General features: G+C 44.0%; 2 protein-coding genes across 2 annotated transcripts; both read left to right on the forward strand.

The window, feature by feature from the left end:
* Positions 1-1724: 1724 nt before the first annotated feature.
* Positions 1725-6031, forward strand: LOC125547693 (aspartic proteinase). Its single transcript, XM_048711500.1, has 12 exons — positions 1725-1995; positions 2521-2881; positions 2990-3050; positions 3146-3240; positions 3329-3441; positions 3541-3814; positions 4077-4190; positions 4320-4384; positions 4485-4626; positions 4733-4852; positions 5419-5507; positions 5595-6031. The coding sequence occupies exons 2-12, from the start codon at positions 2543-2545 to the stop codon at positions 5677-5679; spliced, it is 1497 nt and encodes a 498-aa protein (XP_048567457.1). The 5' UTR covers positions 1725-1995; positions 2521-2542; the 3' UTR covers positions 5680-6031.
* Positions 6032-6359: 328 nt separating this feature from the next.
* Positions 6360-8638, forward strand: LOC125547705. Its single transcript, XM_048711510.1, has 4 exons — positions 6360-6813; positions 7866-7916; positions 8010-8143; positions 8291-8638. The coding sequence occupies exons 1-3, from the start codon at positions 6489-6491 to the stop codon at positions 8039-8041; spliced, it is 408 nt and encodes a 135-aa protein (XP_048567467.1). The 5' UTR covers positions 6360-6488; the 3' UTR covers positions 8042-8143; positions 8291-8638.
* Positions 8639-15253: the final 6615 nt, after the last annotated feature.

A 15253-nucleotide genomic window follows, 5' to 3' on the forward strand; every position in this document is an offset into this window, starting at 1 on the left:
CAGCAGGGGCTCGCGCGGGAGATCGAGGAGGAAGCACGCGAGCTCCTGGTCCAGTTTCCGGCGACACCCGAAGGGGATCACGGCCGGGAGGAACTACGGCGGCGCACGCGCGGGAGCTCGAGGAGGATCCGCGGGAGCTCAAGGAGGACGCGCTGGAGCTTGAGGCGGGCGCAGGTACGTGGCGACGGCGGCGGAGGACTTCCTGGTGGGCGGCGAATCGCGCAGCTGGGCGGCGCCGGCCCCTGTCGACGGTGGAGGAAGGCGGAGGAAGAAGACGGGGATGGAGGGACTTATTTGAGATGGTTTTAAATCTGCGAGGGCTTTTTAGCAAAATTACAAATGAACTGAGCCTGCGACATGTTTTTCGGGACGGAGGGAGTATATTACAAAATCAAATTTACATTTTAAAATAGTCTTGCATTTGAAAATGTTAAAATATGTGCAAAAATGTTTTTGATGCACACCAAAAATGTACTCCCTCCATTCCATAATGTAGTGCTTCCTCTATCCTCGTGCTTCAACTTTGACCGTAAATTTAACTATCAAGACCGATTGCGGTGGGAGCAAAAATTATATCAGTGAATTCGTATTCGAAAGAAGTTTTCAATTATATATTTTTTTCTCCCGTCGCAGTTGGTCTCGTTGGTTAAATTTATGGTCAAAGTTGGATCTCACAAAGCGCGGGCGCACTATATTTGGGAATGGAGGGAGTACGAATGTCAAACAAAAAAAGTAGAACATGTTAAACATGTGTACGGAAAATGTTAGTCATGTGTACAAAAAATGTTTACACGTTATATACAAATTTTTCATGTAATTAAAAAAATGATTCACTGTCCATGGTTACTTTAAGATGTGTGCTACTTCTTTTAATTTTTTTAGAACTTATCTTGTTTTAAAGCTTAACATTGTGTTCTCCCTCTCGTTCGAAAGTGCATCTTAATGTTTCATTATGTAATATCCTCGTCTACCAGCGAACCAAAACAAGTGTATTACCTTTTTTAAAATGAATGTATTAGCTTTTGTTGGTACGCAAAGAAACATGATGATACATATTGAAGCAAGAAAAAAATGTAACATTTTAAAACAAATAAAATTTTACAACAACCACAATGGTAACACGGATCTCAAAATAACCATGAACGGTGGATCTATGCATGGTAGATAAACCACCTACCCCTTAACTCTGAATAACATAACCAATTTCAGAGAAGTTTTTTTTTTCTTTTTCTGAAAAAAATAGAGAGAGAATGTAACATGGACTTGGCCCGGAAGGAGGACTACGGGCTGCTGGCGCAAAAAATAGGCCCATCAGTTACTGCAAATGGGCTCAAATCTTCGTAAAAAAGACACACTAGCTCGCAAAATACGGGAGTCCACGGAGATAGAGCAACGCAAACAGAGAGCCCAGGAAGCGTACTCCCAGCTCACATGGCCCACGAAATACCACCGCACTTAAAAAAAGAACGTGGCCCACGAAAAAAAAGAACGTGACCCACGAAATACCACCGCACTTAATTCGGGAATGAGTTATATACGATCCCTAAAAAAATCGGGAGTTATATAGGAGTACAAAACAAAATTAAAATAAAAAAGATCGCGGTGGCGCAGCACGCCACCGGCAACACGTTGCTCTCGTGAGTCGCGCGCCTTCAATTCTCCTCTCCTCTCCGGCCCCGATGTCTCCGTTCCATCCGTTCGTCTCACCCGTCCGCCAATCCAGCCACCTACATGCGGGCCCATATCCCATCCGGGCCCACGGCCGAGCGACACGTTTCATGAACTCAGCTGCCTCCGGAGAGGAAGGAATATGCCGCGCGCACTCTCCGTCGTGTGATTGGCGGGCGCGTCTCTTCCTTTCTTTCTTGCTTCTCCCTTTCCCCCTCCTCCTCCTCCTTGACTTCGCCGCCGTCTCACTCGCAACGCCCCCCGTCTGCTATCCCTTCCCTGGAAGTTGGGAGTGGAGGAGCTTGCCGACGCGCCGACGCAGGCGAGGTAAGGGATTTCCTTCACCGATTAAGCCAAGCATCTGCTCTATCTAGTTACTGATGCCGGCAGTACTAGTATAAAATTGACCTCTTGCTTGCCGTCACCACACATCAGTTTGGCTGTTAGGTTCAATCCGTTTTTAGTTCTTGGGAGTCCAAGCTTGGTCCATATATATGCCACTTGCTGTTCTTGGATGGATGGATGGGTGTGTTGTGTGATTTGCCTATATGTCAGTTTGGTTGGTGCAAATCCTGATGATATAAACTGCTATGGTTTCTACTGCACTGAAAAACTGTACTGAATCTGCAATAAATCTGATGACATACATACTAGTAGTAGTTGTTGCCAGTTCCCCTGTTTCAGGGGAAGTTATAGAAGGGCGTTGCCAGAGTTGTAAAATTTGCTCGTTTATCTGAGAATTTGGGTTCTATGTCCTGAATGGCACATATCACTGTTTGACTTCCAAGTTGGCTTCAACCACACATGAACAAGGATGAATTGGCTAACTGCGGCTGATTTTTTTTACATCAGGTTCTTTTGAGTTTCTGAGACCATGGGGCAGAGGCTCCTATTACTGGTGACCACCTGTCTGTGGGCTCTTTCATGCGCCGTGCCGCACCACGCTTCCTCGCGTGATGGACTGCTTAGGATCAACCTCAACAAGAAGAGCTTGACCCATGAATCTCTGGCCGCAGCAAAGGCCGCGAGGCAGCACGATGCCCTCCGACTGAAGAGCGGCGATTCAGACAGCGACATCGTGCCTCTTGTCGACTACCTCAACACACAGTACTATGGGGTCATCGGCCTCGGCACGCCGCCGCAGAATTTCACAGTGATATTTGACACTGGGAGCTCCAACCTCTGGGTTCCCTCGGCGAAATGCTATTTCTCGGTCAGTGTTCATGCCGCAAATTTACCGAATTCATGTGTGCTTTAACCTGTGGCAGTCTTGTACGTTATGTTTTTTCTTTTCCTTGATATGAATGCAAATGGACTGCAGATAGCATGCTACCTCCACCCCAAATACAAGTCGAGCAAGTCAAGCACTTACAAAGCAGATGGTATGATTCGCTTTTCTGAAGTCAGGATCGCATGTTTGCGCTATTCACGAGATTATTGCTGAATTTCATATGTGTTCTCTGTTGAAATTATTCAGGTGAGACTTGCAAAATTACATATGGTTCTGGAGCAATCTCTGGATTTTTCAGCAATGATAATGTGTTGGTTGGGGACCTTGTTGTGAAAAATCAGGTAACTTAGAAGTTGAGTATAATAATTCCTCATGTTAACCTTCACCTAGTACAACTCTAAAATGCTTCAATTTATTTTCTCATCTCAGAAATTCATCGAGACAACACGTGAAACAAGTGTTAGTTTTATCGTCGGGAAGTTTGATGGCATCCTTGGCCTTGGCTACCCTGACATCTCCGTTGGAAAAGCCCCTCCAGTATGGTACGTCGTCAAGTTATTTAGACCGTTTGTCTACAATCACATCAGCCACATCGCCAGTTTATTAACTGAACAAGTCCTTTATCTTTTGTGCGACAACAGGCTGAGCATGCAAGAGCAGAAGTTGCTCGCTGACGACGTATTCTCATTTTGGCTTAACCGGGATTCTGATGCACTTTCTGGCGGTGAGCTCGTCTTCGGTGGCATGGACCCGGATCACTATAAGGGAAACCACACCTATGTCCCTGTGAGCCGCAAAGGTTACTGGCAGTTTAACATGGGTGATCTCTTGATTGATGGCCACTCTACTGGCTTCTGTGCAAAAGGCTGTGCTGCTATTGTGGACTCCGGGACTTCCCTGCTGGCTGGCCCAACAGTATGCATCGATATCTTGAAATTAGTTATCCAAATATTTTCCGTATTTATTCTGTATTTGTATGAGCATGGCCACTGAACCACAGATTTCGTTGCTAAGCGGGAGTTACTGATCACTGGATTAATTACTTTTGAATGAAGCTGAATGCTAGATAGTGTCTGGTATCTGTCAAATATAGTGAAGGCCTTGAAGTACTGAACTAGATTATGGCCTATGCCAATATGGCATGACTAAATGGTTGCCTATGTTGTGATGTTTGCAGGCTATAGTTGCGCAGGTGAACCATGCAATTGGAGCTGAGGGAATTATCAGCACCGAATGTAAAGAGGTGGTGAGCCAGTACGGAGAGATGATCCTAGAATTGTTAATAGCACAGGTTTGCCATTTTCTCTGCTTTCCATCCCTTGTTCAAATTTCCATCCATGGAAGAGTTTTTCGTGAGATGGTTCTTCTATGAATTAACCCTGAACTGTAACTGATGTGACAATGCAATATGTTCGTGCAGACACAGCCACAGAAAGTTTGCAGTCAGATTGGTCTGTGTTTGTTTGATGGTACTCACTCTGTCAGGTTAGTTCCTTATGACAGAACGTTGTAATCTACATGAATAAACCTGCCCTTTCAGTACTACTATTAAACTCCTTTTCACGATGGGATAATATTTTTGCAGCAACGGGATTGAATCCGTTGTCGGTAAAGAAAATGTTGGCTCGGATGTTATGTGCACAGCCTGTGAGATGGCTGTTGTGTGGATAGAGAACCAGCTCCGTGAAAACAAAACAAAGGAGCTGATATTGCAATATGCTAACCAGGTTACTTCCTTTGTGATCTGCTTTGCCCTTTTCCATTCTCTGCTGCAATGTAATTCGTGAAAAAAATGGGTAATTTGTGACAAGATTTTTGCCTTTTATCTCCCAGCTGTGTGAGCGTCTACCGAGCCCAAATGGAGAGTCAACAGTCAGCTGCCATGAGATGTCAAAGATGCCGAATCTTGCTTTCACCATCGCAAGCAAGACTTTCGTGCTAACACCAGAGCAGGTGCTTTTTTGGTTACTTACAGCTCATTTCTCTAGTTCAGTAAATCAATAATTTTACCATATGTTGTCCTTGGTAAACAGTCAATCTACTTTACCATATGAATATTTTCTCAGCATGCTGTGAATAAGTTATCGGCGAACTTAGAACATCTGTGTAGTTCATACAATACTTTTGAAGGTTATTTTGAAGTATATATATTTCCTAGGAATCTTATACCTTTAGAGTGAGATAGATATATGTACAGACAAATAGGTTGAATCAAAACTTAGAAACCTATTGATCAAGTTCTTAAAAGAGAATCTCTTGGATCGAGATTTAGGATGAGGCGATTAGTACATGGCATGTGATTGAATTTTGTTGGAAAGCAAATTCCATTGACTTCATTGTTTGTTCTTCTCTATTCTAGTCTGCTTCATATCTTGATGTTTCCTTCTAATACACAACAACATGCATTTAGGTGCATGTTCGAGAAAAAAAGGTTTCAAACTTCTGAAGTTTAGTACCCATCTATATCCATCGCTGCACATCTCCATGCATCCTTACACTATGTGAAACCTGTGTTGCAGTACGTTGTGAAACTGGAGCAATCAGGGCAAACCGTCTGCATCAGTGGGTTCATGGCATTCGACATACCGCCCCCACGTGGTCCTCTCTGGTATGCAGCATAACACCTCACACCACCTTCATTTCGCCTCCTTTTTTCTCCTCTTGCAGGTGCAACATTTTCCATGAACCCTTGTAGGATTCTTGGGGATGTCTTCATGGGCGCTTACCACACCGTGTTCGACTTCGGCAAGGACAGAATCGGGTTTGCGGAATCGGCTTGAGGAGTCGAGAGCACTGTGATGTTTCCGAAGGTTTCCACGCACGTATCCTAGAATAGTTTGGGTATCTTGGAGATGGGAGCCCTGCTGTAAAGGAATTGATAGGTAAAAAGCTGAAACAAAAGAGAGAGCCTTTTATTTCTTTCTTAAACAAAGAATAAATGGATGCTTGAACTCTGAAGAAAAAAAGTACATTTGTATCCATTATGGCCCTTCGTGTGTAATGAAGAATGGAGTGCTTGCACGATGAGAACCGAGAGTAAATAGGCAACACATGGTTTGTAAAAAGGTTTATTGTATTTGTAAACATACGACGACGTAACAAACAATTCAATATACGCTTCTTTCTGGAGTATTTCTTCATTTTGCTACAAATCGAATGCCAGATTTTTGACCATGGCAAATCGAACGTTTTTCATGACAATTATTGTTAGCGCGAGGATTATCGTTTATTTCTTCTTCCTTTGGTCTTTCCTTTTCTTGGTGATTCTTTAGGTATTTTGTGTTACAGTTTTGTTAAAGCACATCTAGATGTGCCATAAGTATTGCACATCTAAGTCATATGTCATTGATCGTACATTGAGATTTGTGTGAATATTTTCTTTCTCTTTTTTTTTCTCTTTATACTTGATTCACTCACTTAAATGTGCAATAACTAAAGCACATCTAGATGTGCCCTAGACACACCCTTAAAGCGTGTGTTTCTCTGTACATCTGATTGTTAGTCTTGATTTAGTTGTAACTTAGCCAAGTATATTCACTTATTCAGGTTAGTTGTGTAGATATGTTCAGATCAAGCAGCGTTATTGCAGATGCTCTTGCTCAGCTCTCCCTCTCAGCCCGTTGCCTTTCATGTCGTGCGGCGCCCACACAGCACCCTACAGCTGGCTCTTCGTCCCTTCGCCGGCGGTGCAGCTCCCGCCGCCGTCGGGGCACCCGCGCTGCCGCCTCTCCGTCAGGGCCACATGCGCTCCGACCTCCTCCAGCGTCCCCGCCGGTGGCGGCAGCGCGCGCCAGCAGACCCGGCCGCGCCTCGTAGCGGCGCACTCGATACCTCCGCCGCCGCCCCCTACCGCCAGAACCGTCCGGAGGGACGCCGCGACGGGGCTCGCTTTCCTCCTCTTCGTGCTCGGCATGGTATGCCTCCGTTAATTGGGGATTTTGTCCCTTGTGTCTTAACAAGTTACCAACAGACCTGTCAAGTGTCAATACACTTCAACATTTCATTCGCATTGAGCTATCGGCTCTTGATTGCTCGATAGACCACACAATGGTTAACTCATGAGCAAATTCTGCAGTTTTCCACATTGGTTATATTATTCTCATACCAAGTTGAGCACAAGTCTCCATGTTGCAAGGAACACATCAAATTCCTGGACAGATGGACTTTTTTTTTGTGCGGGGAGATGGACTTTATCTGAAATGTTAAGGGGCTTAGTATTTTGGGATCTTGATGGATATAGGATAGCAAAAGGTTTGAATTCATAGATTAGCTGAGAGCCTGTTAGATACTTTCCTAGGCTTAAGCATGTTAGCAAGTACTACTCCCTCCGTCCGAAAAAACTTGTCCCTCAAATGGATGTATCTAGCACCAAATTAGTGCTAGATACATCCATTTGAAAGACAAGCTTGGGACAAGCTTTTTCAGACGGAGTGAGTACTTACAAGGGTAGAACTTACAAGCATTTGTGCATTGATGAGTCTAAACTGGTATCTTACAATAAACTTGCAAAATTTTAGAAGTTCCTTATCAGTGTGGCGATGTGGGAAACTGCATGGCATCTATTGACTATTGGTTGTACAGATAAGTTCTACTGAAGTTGACAATTAGCACCCTCAGGTTGCTGTGCATTTCGCCTCGTCGTTCCTTTTTTGGTTCCACTATGAAGCCACCCTGCATTTGTGCTCATGTGCTGAAATGGCTCGGTGAAATATGAAGCTAGTTTCAGTTGTCCTGTACGGATGCTAGCCTGTAGTAGAATTGGCCATTCAGTTAAAATGGCTGCTAAATATTTGGTCATACTGAGTTATAGTTGTGGCAGTTTTCTCATGCATCGCTCGGTTGTATGCTGTAGTAGAGTGTTGTAATCCTAGGCCATTCTGCATCTGTTGTTTATCATGGTCAAAGTTCATTCTAATCCTTGCACACACTGCTAATCGGTAGAGTTCAACTTTCCTCCTAATTTCAGGTGATCAGCTCAGCTCTATCACTAGTTATCGTCTCATTTCCAGCATGGAGAGTGAGTAAATCGTCTGAATAAATGCTATATATTCCTCATGAAGTCAAAAATACTCTTTCGCCAATACATCTTGTTCTTGTTCATTGTGAATAGGCTCTGCAGCAGATGGAAATTGCAGCTCGTAAATTGTCGAAATTAGCAGCACAAGAGGTACCCGGAACTATATCGTCACTGAAGCTGTCATTCATGGAGATCAACGATCTAACCAGCCAGCTAAAGAAAATTAGGTAACCTTCATTAGTTTTCCAAATATCATTGAAGAACTACTCCCTCTGATCCATATTAATTGTCACTGCTTTATGTACTAAAGTGGCGACAATTAATATGGATCGGAGGGAGTAGGTTATAATTTTATTCCCTTTTGATATATGCAGGCACATTTTCACAACAAATAGATCTGGGAAGGATAGATGACTAATGTGGCAGCATGATCACGGACTGGATTCCAAAACAGGGACGTGTGTGAATTCTTTAATCTGTAGCGATGTCTTAATTGTTAGTACGTGCTACTTTGTTAGATTATTACTTGTGCCTCGATTTCTTGACCATGCGATGCATGTTGTCAGTATTGCTGGACACTGTAGAAACATGCGCCTGATAATTGCTGTGGTGCCCAAGTTGCTGTAGCTTGTCAAATATAATGCGGTGTGCAGATATATATTACCAAACTGCATGATGAAATTGAAACCCAAACATATCCCAGAAGAGAATGGTTATATTGATAAGGAGATGTGTTCTGTAGCACTTTATTACTTAGTTTTAGTTGGACAACAACAATATTACACTCCTGCAGACTCGCATGTCTCTTTGATACCTTTTAGCTATTCATCCGCTCTGAAGTCTGAAGTGGGATGATTCATCAGAGCCGTATCTGGACCTCCCACAGCTGTCAGAATCAAGAAGTTTTTCAGTAAAATATCGCTGCAAAAAAGCTAGACTTACGGATTGGTCACGGAAGCATCTTACGGACCCCTCCAACTAATCAATCTTACGGACTGGTAGTATGTTATTGCTATAGGCAAATTTTCTGAAGAGCTTATTTGATTGCACATAGCCAGATTAGATCATCGGTAATAGTATGGCAGCAGAATTTTAACTTGCCTAAAATGAAGTGCATGGACTACTGCTTGGTTTGAAAATGTGGCAAACGAAACCTCAAGCAGATTAAACATTTACTACAATGCATGGACTTCTCGTAACTACAGAATTACCAGGCCATCAGTAACAGCTCGGCAGAACATGAGAAAATGTCAAGACAAGGATCACCTTTTTCAGAAAATATAAACAGTGAACATACTTACAGAAGTTAGAAGTAATGTAAACAGTGAGCATACAGCTAGCTCTACTTGTCACCAACTAGGATAATTACTGATGCTTCACATTCACTTCCATGTCAATCACTTAAGTGGAGATAAAACTGAAACTTCCTTGCTATAACAACCACAACATATTAACAAAAATGAGCGATGCAGCACTATACCTACTAAGAAAATCCATCAACACGCACACACTCATCAGATTCCGACACAATATATATGTATCCCACATGACTGAGTTACATGTGTGGATGTGCTTCCATACAGCCAGCAATCAAGACATCCTCATGTCCTTTAAGCAAGACAGGACTTGCACGATGGTTGAATATGAAAGACATCCTTGTGAAATATCTCTCGCGGCCTGCAGTGAGAAAATAGAACAAATTATCCAACTGCATAGCATATTCCTATTCTTGTCTAGCTATTAAAATGTAAAACAGAAAATAAATATCAGGTATTCATAGTCTAAAATCTGCTGCTTATACTATTTACCTGTATCAACATGTAGTGATAAAATGCCATGGATATTTGCACAGCTATCAAGCAAAACAGCATCATATACAACTTCCATATTTGCACAGCTATCAACTAAAGCAGCATTATATATCAACCCAGCATTTTTTAAGAATCTTCGGCTAATAGAAACAATTCTTTAGGATAGTGCTAACCAGATCTCTGTAGCCAAATAATAAGATCCTGAGTCACGTCCAAATTATCACAATCAGAGAACCAACATTGTCCTTTTTGCTTACTAGCTTCATTATATATGCAAAACACATGGATAAGCAACCTGTAAATATTCGCGCATTTCATCATGATGGCAAAGAAGTAGTGATGCTTACCTTGATCAAAACAGGAGAGTAGTTACTTCATTTGCTAATCCTATTCCATTCTAGCTGGTGCATGCAGAGGCAAATTTCAACTAATAGTATCATCATTTTAAGATCTGTAACCTCCTCTTACTGCACATACAACAACAAGTTCAGATATATTACCACACAAGGGGTATGCATTGCTCGCAGTTAACACTAGCATTGCTCACATAAGAATCTGAACAAGAGAAAGTATTTGACAACATTGCTAACAGCAGAATGTAAAATTTATAAGATCTAAATGGATAACCCTAGCATTGCACATTTAAGCTTGCGTCGTAACATATCACAGATAGAGTAGGAAACTTGGTAAACTCAGTTAGTAGCCCTTTTCCTTACTTACTTGTCAGTGCTTATTTCGAAGGAAAGCTGAAGAAATATGGGTAAACATCCACTAAATCAAATAGGGAACATGTGACTCAAGGCATATAACACAAACAGGTTCAGCAAACATTATTGGTTTTCCAAAGTCCATCAGGAAACATGTGCAACAAAGAAAAACAGAAAAGCAAGTCATCTTGCAGAGAAGTAGAAGTCAACCACAGAAATTTGTAATCTTCTGTAAAGCACTTGCGCAGTCAAATACAGAATAATGGAATCTCAGTTTACCTACTTAAAAACCACTTGATATGAGAGGAAACTTTTCTACAAAGTAATCTTGCAGAATAAGCTCCAGAAGCTGCCAATACTCCATCATGACTTGGATGATTTTTCGAATCCAGAATTAATGGCTTCTAATGCATCTGAAAAGGTAGAATACAGCTGAATCAGTCCACTCTTGCCCACGTCACTAACACATACTAAGGAATACTGCAAAATCTAGACGAGAATCGAGAAACTAATTACAAACAAGAAAAAAGAAGTATCCCATGGATAGGAAAAATCTCTGTCGATCATACATGTACGGCAAGCAGAAGTAACGGCTATACGTTGCCGGTTGAATCCACCCACGGCACAAATAAAGATATACCAAGATCTGCAGAATAGTTTGTCATGAGGTTTCTAACTATGATTGATAAACATAAATAGAGGATGAGCACACATGAATTTTTCCTGAGTTGTGTAGAAAACAGGCCTTTATAAAGATAATAATGAAGAGAGTATCATTACATAATTGATGTATATTTCCGTTTTTCCTCTCCAACTAGCCAGGTTGGGCATAAACCGTGGAATTAATAACGAAATAAATGAGAAGATGTACTATTTTATATAGTTATGGAACCAAAACCTGATGAAATGACCAATTCAAAGCCTGGGTGCAGCGGCGACCTGGGTGTCGCGTGATGCAATGGTGCGAGGCCGCGGCAGAAAGCGGTGGTGCGAGGCCGCAGCAGCGGGACGCGGTGGTGCGAGGCTGCGTCAGCGGAACGCCGTGGTGCTGCCTAGGCCGCGGCGGCAGGGCTGTTGGCGACGGCTATGCTGTTGGCGGTGCCTAGGGCTTCCTCGCTGCTCCGCCGTTGCCGTTCCGAGGGGATGACGGGAGCGGGAGGCTAACTGACCTAGGTGGAGAAAAGGGAGGACCCAGCGACGACGACCGCGGCGGCCAAGCTGTTGGCGGTGGCGGCGACGATGCGCATTCAGAGGTGCTACGTCCGCCATGGGTAGCAGGAGCTCGGGGACGATGCGAAAACCTGGCAATGGTTATATAACTGAACTAAACCTAAACCATAACCAATCAATGTGGAGTGTGAACCAGAACTAAACCACACCTCAAATCGTCGCGCAGAACCAAAACCAAACCAAACCTTATGCTCTGTCCACCTCAACCAAAACCAAACCACTCTTTGATCTATGGGCTTAACCCGGTTCTTAGTTTTGGGTTGAAACCAAATCAGTCAGCTGTATCGGCAAAGCTAACCGGCAAGCAAGCTAGCTAGCAACGTAATTGATCTACAGTAGCAGCTCAGTACGACGTGTGCCCAGCCGCGTCGCCTCGCATAGCGTATGTACGTCTTTATCCAGCTGCGGCGCGTCGCGTGCGTAACTCTAGTCCGAGAACCGGTTCTGAACCATGATTCGCAGCTGTCAGCGACCAAACCATTTAGGCCCACACCCAGCCATACCCAACTGGTTTTGATGCAAACCCAAACCAAACCAAACTTGTAACAGTCTGGGCCCATCACAACCTGAACCAATCAAGCCCAGGGCAAAAAACCAAACCATTGGCCCCGGTTAAACAATAACTATTCTCAGATCTCCGCCCACAGAGCAGAGGAGGGAGAGAGAGACTGCGGCGACGACACGAGAGTCGAAGGGGAACGGGCCTCGGGGCGGTGCGGGACGAGAAATCCATCGGGCAGATTAGTACCATACCGAAAGTTTAATCAGGACGCGACCAGTTTATTAGGCCCAATTCTACTAACTGTATCGCGGATATGCACGGCTGTTGGCTGTGAAAGATGCCAAAGCACACAAATAAAAGAGGCCACCGAGCCCAATCCGTGACCCAGCACCCAATAGTGCACACGGACGAAAAGATGGCCTCCGAGCCCAGCCGTGACCCAGCACCGATAAGTGCGCACGGACTAAAAATAAATGCAGTGAAAAGATCCCCTATGAGGGCACAGTCGTAAAAAAATAGCGCAATTGCATCCCCTGGGTTGGCACATGCTAGACATTAGCACTTGGCTTTTTGTTCAAATTCCCATTTTGTTGTTAGAATTGCATCCCGACGACGGTGGTGGTGCTAGAGTTGGCGACTAGCATGTCTGCTTGCGGTGGGCATGGAGAGGAGCGCTCGAAGCCAGCCATGGCGTCCGCTTGCAACTGCCGCAAGGTTGCTTCCAGCGGCCAGGGCGCGTCACACAATCAGCTTTTATTGTGGGGGAAAAGAAAAGGGGATGAGCGGGAAATCAAACATTCTATGAAAGAGCGGGAGTTCAAACAGAGTAAGATTGCTAGATTGTAAAACAGGGTAGCTCAGTGTCTTGTGAATTATGCATGGACAGCTCGAAGCACTGCTTGTTGGTTGCATAGAGCTCCATATTATGTTCAAAATCTTGTAATAGCTGATTGTAACCCTATTGAATTGAAATAAAAAAACCTTAATTTTAGGGGGATGAGCAGCGGTGGAGATGAAGATGTATTGCTACAACAACGAGAGAGAGGTTTCATAAGGTGGGAAAGAGATAAGGATAAGAAGGGCGGTGCTAGCCCCACAAGAACATGGGTGCAAGGTGGAATGCCAGGACACTAGCAACCGCCTACCATGCGTGCGATTTAGCTAGATCAGACGCGTTCACGTGCATCCGCTTCAAAGTTGGGCCGGCCAGCCGTATTCAAGCGTTTTGTTTTTGTAATATATCAGCAAACCGTCTAACTATCTCTTTACATTGCTTGCCCAGGCACTGCCATACAATATACACAAATCGAATTCCACATGAAGCGGTGATGATAGAGGACAGAACCATGCAGACACTTACCAGTATCACACTCATGTCGTTAATTACACACGCACGTGTCGAGTGCCGAGACACACCAAGACGAACACACTCACCAGTGAAGAGCATGATTCCACGAGATAGGCTAATCTCTGACCTGCATTCTGATCTTAGGGATAAAGCTCTCATCGCCATGCCCATCAGGTTCAGAGATGTAGGTGTTGGTCGTTCTGTCGTCGTCCTTGATGAAACAATAGGCAGGCACCTGCCATTCTGGGTCCACCGACACTGTTTCTCGTGGAATCAGTGAAAAGATCCCCTATGAGGGCACAGTTGTAAAAAAATAGCGCAATTGCATCCCCTGGGTTGGCACGTGCTAGACATTAGCACTTGGTTTTTTGTTCAAATTCCCATTTTGTTGTTAGAGTTGCATCCCGACGACGGTGGTGGTGCTAGAGTTGGCGACTAGCGTGTCTGCTTGCGGTGGGCATGGAGAGGAGCGCTCGAAGCCAGCCATGGCGTCCGCTTGCAACTGCCGCAAGGTTGCTTCCAGCGGCCAGGGCGCGTCACACAACCAGCTTTTATTGTGGGGGAAAAGAAGAGGGGATGAGCGGGAAATCAAACATTCTATGAAAGAGTGGGAGTTCAAACAGAGTAAGATTGCTAGATTGTAAAACAGGGTAGCTCAGTGTCTTGTGAATTATGCATGGACAGCTCGAAGCACTGCTTGTTGGTTGCATAGAGCTCCATATTATGTTCAAAATCTTGTAATAGCTGATTGTAACCCTATTGAATTGAAATAAAAAAACCTTAATTTTAGGGGGATGAGCAGCGGTGGAGATGAAGATGTATTGCTACAACAACGAGAGAGATATTTCATAAGGTGGGAAAGAGATAAGGATAAGAAGGGCGGTGCTAGCCCCACAAGAACGTGGGTGCAAGGTGGAATGCCAGGACACTAGCAACCGCCTACCATGCGTGCGATTTAGCTAGATCAGACGCGTTCACGTGCATCCGGTTCAAAGTTGGGCCGACCAACCGTATTCAAGCGTTTTGTTTTTGTAATATATCAGCAAACCGTCTAACTATCTCTTTACATTGCTTGCCCAGGCACTGCCATACAATATACACAAATCGAATTCCACATGAAGCGGTGATGATAGAGGACAGAACCATGCAGACACTTACCAGTATCACACTCATGTCGTTAATTACACACGCACGTGTCGAGTGCCGAGACACATCAAGACGAACACACTCACCAGTGAAGAGCATGATTCCACGAGATAGGCTAGTCTCTGACCTGCATTCTGATCTTAGGGATAAAGCTCTCATCGCCATGCCCATCAGGTTCAGAGATGTAGGTGTTGGTCGTTCTGTCGTCGTCCTTGATGAAACAATAGGCAGGCACCTGCCATTCTGGGTCCACCGACACTGTTTCTAGCATGAAGCTCATCACATATGCAATCCACCCTATGAAGTCACATAAATGTCATCGAGATCATGCAAATTCAGGTTAATTTTCGAGACATCAATGAAAAAATCATGTACGTTTTTAATGAACCCTCCTCCTCGCGTTACATTATCATTAATGAAACTAGATACCACATCCAAATTTACAGTAGTTCATGCTCCGAAAACCGAAGTCCAAAAACGTAAAACCAAGTCCTGCAAGTACATTGTTTACTATCATTACGACGCACACCTCTCTTTGTTAGAGCCTTGTATACATATTCATCTGTCATATCATTTCTTTAGCGATCTTCATG

Source organism: Triticum urartu, chromosome 1, assembly GCF_003073215.2.
Source record: "Triticum urartu cultivar G1812 chromosome 1, Tu2.1, whole genome shotgun sequence".
Lineage (NCBI taxonomy): Eukaryota > Viridiplantae > Streptophyta > Magnoliopsida > Poales > Poaceae > Triticum > Triticum urartu.